This window comes from Pantherophis guttatus, chromosome 2 (genome assembly GCF_059756535.1).
Source record: "Pantherophis guttatus breed Tessera chromosome 2, ASM5975653v1, whole genome shotgun sequence".
Taxonomy (NCBI): Eukaryota; Metazoa; Chordata; class Lepidosauria; order Squamata; family Colubridae; genus Pantherophis; species Pantherophis guttatus.
The window spans coordinates 123,078,396-123,088,097 of NC_142064.1; the positions used below are offsets into that span (position 1 = coordinate 123,078,396).

The 9,702-nt window shown below is 40.2% G+C and overlaps 1 protein-coding gene across 1 annotated transcript; it reads right to left on the reverse strand.

The window, feature by feature from the left end:
• Positions 1–747: 747 nt before the first annotated feature.
• On the reverse strand, positions 748–1,771 carry LOC132710854 (olfactory receptor 13H1-like). The gene has a single exon (XM_087885044.1). The coding sequence runs from the start codon at positions 1,705–1,707 to the stop codon at positions 775–777; it is 933 nt and encodes a 310-aa protein (XP_087741170.1). The 5' UTR covers positions 1,708–1,771; the 3' UTR covers positions 748–774.
• Positions 1,772–9,702: the final 7,931 nt, after the last annotated feature.

The following is a 9,702-nucleotide window of genomic DNA, read 5'->3' on the forward strand; positions in this document are numbered from 1 at the left end:
GACAAAATTCTGATATCTCACAATAAGTCAGCCATTTGTGTTTGCTTATTATTTCTTATTTTTAAAATGCTTCTTGTACTGAGAGCCACACAGATGTTTTTGGGCACAACCTGGATTTCTATGTATTTCATTTTCTCAATATAACAGAATAATTTTTAAAATCCACATTAACTTTGACTTTATTGTATCACAAATCTCCATGCCACTCATATCTCAGATCATATCCCTCTTACTCTACAAACATCCTATTTCTCAGCAACATTTCTCCTCCAAACCAAACAATGAGCTGCAAAATACAGCAACAAATCAGATAAACTCAATCCTCCTCTTTTCTTTGTATCTTGTAGCACCTCATATTTAACTAGCGGGTTTTTTCCCCACCACACCAATTTAGATATGTAATTCCATCACTGTTTAAATGGTGCACCAGATGTCAAAATAGGTATTGCCTGAACTTTATTAGATTTACAATGCTCTAATCAAGGAATCACCAAGAAAAAAACTCGAATCCCTACCAAAACTGGTAGAGAATCTACTATATATAAATAGGCAGAAGACCCCATTCTCAACTATGAAAATGGGATATGTTCCTGATTGAGAGGGGAGATTTACTGTTTTCACCCAGATATGAGTGCTGTGTAGATTATTGTTCCATGGCTGAAATACCATGCAGTGATAATGGGGAAAAGCTAATTTTTAGTACCTATAATAAATAGTTATGAATAACTGCCAGCTGCAGGTGCCTCTGGGTAATAGACAGAGATGAACACTGATTTAATTTGATATCTTTTTTCCAAACAGTTTCCAAAAAGCTCCTTTCACATCCCTGTTTCTTAGGCTGTAAATTACAGGATTCAGCATAGGGGTCAGAGCTCCATAGACTATAGATAGGATCTTTCCCTTGTCAGAAACGGACTCTCTTTCCGGCACCATGTACATTATGATGATTGTCCCGTAAAAGACGCTGACAACAGCAAGGTGTGAGCTGCAAGTGGAAAGGGCCTTTTTGTAACCCTGATTTGAGCGAATGTGCATTACAGCCCGGCCTATGCGACCATATGTCACAACTATGAAGCCAAAGGGAGGGATTAAGAGAAAGAGGCTGGAAACATTCATCAAGACCTCACTGATATGTGAGTTGGAACAACCCAGTTTGACAAAAGATTGTAGCTCACAGACAAAATGGTTGATAATGCGATGGCCACAGAAGTCAGTGGGCTGCAAAAGCCCATTGATCAAGGTAAACGTGAAAGCAAGGGTCACTGATGTAGCTACCAGCGAATTGCATAAACTCCAACTCATGACCTGCATGTAGTGTAAGGGTTGGCATATAGCTGCAAAGCGATCATAAGCCATGACTGCAAGGAGAACACACTCTGTTGAAACAAGCAGCAGACCCAGGTACATTTGAGACAAACATCTGGAGAACGAAATAGTGGGCCTGTAAATGAAGCAGTTGATGAGAACTTCGGGAACTACATTGTTGATGAGTATGAAGTCTATCAAGGAGAGGACACAAATAAAAAAATACATAGGGGTATGAAGTTGGGGGTCCACAATAATTAATGTGATGATGAGGCCATTGCCAAGAAGACTAACAAGATACACCATCAACAGGAACCAAAAGAAGATAACCTGGGCTCTGGGTTGGTCAGATAATCCAATTAAGATGAATACTATTGCCACTGTTTCATTTGTTGATCCCATAGTAGCTTTAGATATTTTCTGTCTCCTGTGGGGTGGAAAATGAATACTCTTTACAGGTAATGGTAGAAGAAATTAAGATAATTGATAATCTCTAAAAGTGGTGGGCATTTTCTTTTTCTTTTTCTTTTTATTCAGTGATTGCAAATAAATATGGCCATAGGTTGCCATCAAACTCCCCATTATTCACAGTGCATGTTATATATAAACTGTTATTAGTTCATTGATACAATACTCCAACAACAACAAAAAATCTAGACCACAAGGAAGATATCTAATATATGTATTTATAGTACTTATTAGATAACGCTATGCATATTTGTGGATGTGGATGTCTCTTTGTTAAAGAAAATAGTGAGTGCAATGGATGCATATAATACAATACATGTTGAATTTAGAGTTTACTTTAGATCTGGGTAAAATACTCTAAATTACTCAGTGAAACTGTAGATCTATTGATCAATACAAGTAAGTAAAACTCTAATCCAGGTCAATATCCCAGTCTGATCAACTCTTGGGTCTTAGTTAAATATGTTTCCTAATTAGAACAATCCTGAAGAATAGTAAGAGAGTAGTATATTCTGAAAATATAGCTCAGGCTCAGGCTGGGTTGGACTGAGAATATAAAATAAGCAGATCCTGATAGTACTTGGATAGGAGACATCTGAAAAATCACTGAGCTTGCGATAAAAACAAACCAGAGAAAACTGGTGACAAATATTCATGGACGCATGATACCATCATGAGTCGGGCGTCACCCACTTATAATTATTGCCTTAAACTTCATAGACCCATGAAATTGGATACTGCCTTAAGAGAGGTCATCTATGATATACATTTACCATACATTTCAAGAGAATGCTGGTTTAATCATTTTAAAGGTTTTGAAGTGATAAATGTGTGATAATGTGAAAGTGATAAATAAATCGCAATTTCTATGAGTTGAATTGAAGTTAAAAATCATTCTGTCATGGAGTTCAGGGGATGCAAACATGGGTGGTTCTCCCTGGCCAGTAGAACGTTGGAAGGACAAATGCTATGGAATCACCTCAATATTCATTCTTCCGTGAAAAAAAATCTACTCAGGAGTCAGACAGAGGGATGCTCTCCCTCAGCAAAATCTACAAAGTGGAGTGAGAAGTGATTTGAAGCATCCTTCATTAGCTTTGCCACAAATGTCATAGATCTTATAACCTCTTCCCAAATCTGAAGAGTTCAGCAGAGAAGACCTGTGCTTGACCTCCACTCAATCTGAATCTTAGGTGGTGCAAAAACGTGATGAAAAATTCATGAACTGAGTTAATACATTAAGGATAGGATTGTATTTCTTTGCAATATACGGTTTGCCTCCTTTTCCTAAGCTTACCTGCTGTCTTCAGGCCATGGTGCAGGATGTCACCTTTCCAGGGTTGGAAAAGAATCTGTTGTGTTGCAGTCTGGTTATTTGTTTGTAAAGAAGTTGGGTGGCCTTGTCCTTGTCTTCTGTTAAGTTACTGGCTGTCCCCAACTCCAAGTTTAAGGTTATAAGTGGTTACTTCTTAGGGAACATTTGCCAAAGGGTATAAACAGAAAGTTTATAAATAAATGATATTCAAAACTTAATAAAATGCAAGCCAAAGTGGCAATTATGCTGTAATTATAAAAATTCATTTATTTAAAAAGAATCTCATATTCAACAATATGGGGCTTATAGGTTTGTAGTTGTAGGCTTTCACATTTCTGTTGCAAATGTAGAATCATTTACCTAATATTAGTTTCAGCAAAGGTGCCCTGAAATGAGATTCAGTTCTTCTATAATATGTGCAATTTAATCCAAAACACTTTTGAAGAAGTAGAAGATTAGGACTGATACACAAATATGTTTGCTGAGCAGCAGTATCAGTTTTAAAGGAAAAACACTACTTAAAGAAAAAAAATGGATATCGATATTCACTATAGCAGATATTTTGAAAATAGATTTATGGGGAGGAAAATACTTACATGAATCCATTCTTCGTTCCTGCCACAACAAAAGCTCTCTGCATTTCTAGAAAAAGGAGATGATGATTTTGATCCCAGCTATTCCTTAGTGAGTCACAAGCACTCTTACTGCTGATGGTCCACCTGGAGTAAGAAGGGTTGGCCCAGAAGTGATTTATGATCTGGACTCTAATCGAACTCCATAAAGAATTTCTTTACTCTCCAGGATTATTTGCTGTTATACACTTTCCTGAGCTTTAGGACCTGTGTAAAACTGCTCCTATTTATCTTGTATCTACAGGTAGCAATGTGATAGGCATAAGACACAGAATCAAAGTTTGACATGAATAAACCTTTATGTCTCTTCCTTCTTTGGAGAGGTCCATTGACATTTATTTATTTATTATTAGAATGTTCAATACAATAAAAGTTTTAAGAACTAAACGGAGGAGGAGGACATTTAAAATTATGATTTCTGCCTTTCTTTCTATACGAAATTACCATCTTACTTAGTAATTCCCTTCCCTTTTACTCCTTTGTAGTTCCTAAATCCATAAATCATAATTCAGGCTTTGTTGAAAAAAGCACATATAGGTTAGTCCTTCAAAAAAAGGATTTCTCTTTTTTCCTTGACCAAACTGTTAGCTTTGCCATTTCCACAAGCTCCATCAATTTTATATCCCATTTTTTTAAAACTATGGGCATTTCATTATGCTTTCATCCTTGTACATAAGTAATCTTGTATCTTTGTATGGATTTGTAGCCAAAATGTCTTTGCTTTTTCACAGGCCCACCATACATAATACAGTAAAAGTTCTTTTTCACACTTCCAACATTTTGATATGTGATTAATATTCCTTATACATTTTTAACAGTGCAAGGTCCATTGAACTGAGGGTTTTACTTTATTTCCCTGCCCAGAAGGATAAACTGTTCTTAAATGTACCTGGGCTCATATTCGAAACATACTCAATGATTTAACATTCATTTAAACATGATTTTTGCAAGTTAAGTCATCATTGGGAAAATGCCTTCTTTATAAGTGAGTAAACCATTTATATCAGTACACATTTTTCTCTTATCTTTGTCTATCACAAGAAATGAAATGGGTCCAGGTTATCTGAGGAAGAATCTTCTTCCAAAGGGATCGCCCCGCACCAGTTACACTGGCAGAAGGGGCATGCGATGGATCCTATTGGCCAAAGAATTTCAGCAGGGTCCAGGAGAAAAGCCTTTTCTACCATGGCTCCCACCCTCTGGAATTACATGCCCCCACCCTCTTAGCCCTCCGTAAAGGCCTTAAAACCTGAGGCCCAGATAGGAACATGTCATCCTGGAGGTGTTACTGGATTAAACCTCTATTCTATTGTATACCCCACACTATTTTAATTATTCCTCGATAATTTAATGTATTTATTGTTCTACCATTTTAATTTTTATACTATAGTTTTATCAGATTGTAAACTGTTCAGAGTCACACAACAGCAAGACGGGTGGCAAATAAATAGATGATAGATAGATAGATAGATAGATAGATAGATAGATAGATAGATAGATAGTAGATATAGGTAGATAGGTAAGTAGTAAGGTAGATGAGAGAGAGAGAGAGAGAGAGAGAGAGAGAGAGAGAGAGAGAGAGAGAGAGAGAGAGAGAGAGAGAGAGAGATATCTTGGGAGTTTAAAACAACAGGTACTTCAATCTCACCTGATATCAGCTGCTGGCAAATTGGACTAATAGAGTGACAGCTAAGAAATTGTTACCAGTTGCAAATATATTTTGATCTTTCAAGGGCATGTCAAAAGGCAGAAATTTCACCAGCTAAGTTCCTCATTTGTGGCAAGCTGGCAAAATAGTAGTAGTAGATCTCAACATCATCATCAACAAGAACAACTAGGGCCCTGATGGCGAATCTATGGCATGCGTGCCACCTGTGGCATGTGGAGCCATATCTGTGGGCTCATGAGCATTGCCCTACTCAGTTCCAGCACGAATGCGTGTGCCAGCCAACTGATTTTTGGGCCATCCGAGTTCACCAGAAATCGGGAAACGGGCCGTTTATGGCCTCTGGGGGGTTGGGGAAGGCCATTTTGGCCCTCCCCAGGCTCCTAGAAAGCCGCTGGAGCCTGGGGAGGGTGAAAAACGGGCCTACCTGGCTCACCGTGCCATTGTGTGCCAAACAGAGGGGAGCATGGGCGGTCACGGGCGCATGCACGGGGGGCAGGGCACATTGAATTATGGGTATGGGCACTCATGCGCATGACCCCTCCCGCCTCCCCCCTCTTTTGGCACGTGATGGCAAAAAGGTTAGCCATCACTGAACTAGGGGATCAAAATGGTTTTCCAGAAGCTTTACTTAGGATAGACATATTTTAAACAACAGTACAGATGTCAGATCCAAGCCAGAGATGAGATAATCAGATTCAGTCAAGTCCAATTCTTTATTTGCTTACACCTATTGGACAAAATCTCAACAGACTAAATCTATAGTAAATGGCGCTCACTTCTGGAACAGTGCCATACAGCCTACAGGAGGGTAAATTTTTGAATATCCTTCTCAAATGTGATCTTATTTATGATCTCAGAGATCATGTTTGACAAGGAGAGCAGTCCGCTCCACCACGCAGCCTCCCTGGAGGCTGTATGACACAGTCCCAAAAGTAGGTGCCATTTCAGAGTGGCTAGAATTCATAGTGGCTACTCCTAAAATAGTGCCCACTTCCAAGACAATGCCACACTACCTCTATGGTATAGGAAGGCCAAGCAGTGGAATGGCTGCCTCTTGAGGATCTATCAAAAAGATAAGTGACTGATCTACTATATGACAGGGGTGAGGAAGAGGGTGTGAAATCCAGTGGGATGGGAAGCAGGCCCAAGGCCTGCAGGGACTCAGTGGGAAGAGAGAGGGGTAGATGGGTGGGGAGATTCCTGCAGTTTTAATGGTGGGCAGATTGGCAAGAGCAAGGATTTTGTTCATGTGAGTAGGGGAGGGCTCTGCAACAACTGTAACTTTGGGCAGGGGTCAATGTCCCTTTGTTCATTGCCATAATTTTAAATGGTCGCTGAACAGCCAGTCATAAGTCAAGGGCTACATGGAATTAATTGTGTTGCAGATTAAACAATTACAATATGTTTAATAAAACATATTGTGAAGGAGTCTGGTATCACCTCTTTCAACTAACAAATTGGCTAGATTGATGTAGGTTTAAATTGGAAGAGGAAAGGGAGAGGCTGACAGGTTGGTTATATAGATGCAGGCCAATTACAAGGATTTATCAAGAAATGTAATGTGTTAAAACCCCAGTATGTTTGTTTGAGATCCTTTAAGATAGCCTGAAATGTTTTCACGTAAGTTTGCCAATGATCACTTTCTGATCTGCAGCAGAGTATCCTTGTAAGATGAAGTGCTCTGATACTACTTTGTCCTTGAGTCTTGATGTCCAACTTGTGTCCATGGATTCTTTTGCCCGTTCATCCTATGTAGAATCCAGGGGGACATTGTTGGCAGATGATGGCATATTTCATATCGTTCATTAAAATGATCATTGGTTTGAGTAGCAGTTGGGTGTATTGCTGGAAGACAATTACACAGCAGCAATTCAGAATGAGGCAACTAGATTTATGGACATCACGAGATTGATAAATTTACTTCAGCAGAGGCTGCCTCTAGGCATTCAATCTTGTAGAGAATTTTGTAATCATTCTTGTCCTCCAGGGATATCATCTATGATAAATCCCTTTCCTATCAACTCTAATTTCATTGACCAAGGACAGTTCTTAACTTTACTGTAAGGTATCATTCTAGTCACAGAAGATGGTTTGACAATTCCTAGCAGGTATTAGGGGGGTGGCAGTTATTAATAGTCCTTTCCTGTTTTGTCAGATGGTTCTTTATTGCTCAAGTCATTTACTATGGGAATATATATCTACTTATTAATTTTTAGGATTAGTAAAGGTATGAACATGTATGTATAATTCTAATATGGATTCAGCCCAGGATCAATATAGAGATCAATGTCTAAGGCCTTGGTCTTGGGTGGAAGAAGTGGAGTTAATCATTTCCTATCCTTTCCAAGTATCTCATGGTATATACAAGGTCAATTTGTTTGCTGCTATTTTCCATTTCCACTTCATGAAAAAAATGTGTTCAAAAATAATTAATTGGGGTAATATATATTCTAGACTGAAGATCTTTGAAGACATCTCTGATTGATCACAATTAATTTCCTAATTGCATGGTTTACCAGTCTGTTTAATGGTTCATATGATTCATATCAATCTGTTTAACCATCTCCACTATTAAACCATTTGTAGTGTTGATGATAACTAAGAACAAATGTCCCCCACCACCAACAAAAAACTGAAACAGATCCAAAATCATTGAGGGAAGCCTAATTCAAGAACACAATTCGTCTGTCAGGTTTCGGTTCTGTCTTAAAATAAGTTTCATTTTCAAGCGCAGTCTCTAATGAATCATTCTTTATTAAGAACAGAGATAGCCGACATTTCTGAGGCTAATTGCAGCCAAACTGGCCCCTCCTTCCAACCCCCTCCTCTTCCGCTCTCTAACCCCAACGTCCCATTGGCCAACATGCAGATCCATCTCTGCATCCCGGCATGTTCTTTTCACAGGAATGTGGCCCCCCCTCCTCGTCTCCCAGGAAACCCTATCTGTACACACACAAAACTAGGTAAAAGTTCATCTCAGCAATAAATCAAGCTCCTGCTTCATCTTGTTATGTCAGCGCTGGAAGAGAGCCTAATTTGGAACGCTGACATCCGGCCCCTCTCCCTTCACTTCTGCGACATCACCTATCCCATAGGGAAAACACATTAAGATTAGTCTCATTAGTCCCTCCCTGACTGTGCACCCCCCCCCGGCTTCCCCGGGTGGTCTGCATGGAATCTTGCTATAAGGCGATCAGCTTGGATGTTTGCGCTCTTCACCCAGGAAGCCTCTGACAATGGGTAACCCTTCCATTTAATTAAGTACTGAAGGCGCCCCCTGTGCCATCTTGAATCGAGAATCCGCTGCACTTCATAGTGCGTTTGGCCCCCAACAACCAGGGGCCCAGGGGGTTCACGTGGTGTTGGCCTTAAAGTAGACCCCACTACAGGTTTTAGAAGGCTACTGTGAAAAACGGGGTGAATTTTCCCCAAAAGCCGTGGCAACTGCAATTGCACTGTAACGGGGTTGATTATTTTTATTATAGGAAATGGTCCTATAAATTTTGGGCCCAATTTCCTGCTCGGGAGTCTAAGTCTCAAGTACTTGGTGGAGAGGTAAACTTTCTCTCCCAGCTGAAATGGTCTTTGGGGAGTTCGGTGCTTGTCTGCTTGGTCCTTATAAGATTGAGCCGCCTTTGCCAGCGCCCTCTTAACATTTTCCCAAGTTTGTCTCAACATTGCCATCCAGTCGGTCAAACTGACTGAGGAAGGGGGCTCCCTCGGGTATTCTGGCATGGGAACAAAATCCATGCCACTCACTATTTTGAACGGGGTTAGCCCCGTGCTGCTGTGGACAGCATTATTATATGCAACCTCCGCAAAAGATAGGAGGTCTGCCCAATTGGACTGCTGGTAGTCGATGTAGCATCTTAAATACTGTTCTATCATAGCGTTCAGTCTTTCTGTCCCCCCATTGGTACTCGGGTGAAATGCTGAGCTGAGCCCTTGGGATGAACCTATGGATCGTAGAAACTCCCTCCAGAACTTTGCTGTGAACTGGACCCCTCTGTCGGAAATGATTCTCCTGGGGACTCCATGTAGGCGGTAAATGTGTTTCAGGAACAGTTTGGACAACTGACGGGCTGAAGGCAGTCCACTACAAGGAATGAAGTGCCTGTTTGGAGAATAAGTCCAGATCACTGTATTTCCACTACTCCTCGGTAGGTCTACTATAAAGTCCATTGCAATCTCCTCCCATGGTCTTGTTGGCTCAGCTACTGGTTGCAACAATCCAGGCGGGCACCCTGGCCTTGTCTTCATCGTGGCACAAATGGTGCAGCTTTTTACATAACTGTCTACGTCCTTTCTCATAT

Excerpts from the sequence above, each read along its gene's own strand:
- LOC132710854 (XM_087885044.1), bottom strand. The coding sequence starts at position 1,707 with ATGGGATCAACAAATGAAACAGTGGCAATAGTATTCATCTTAATTGGA.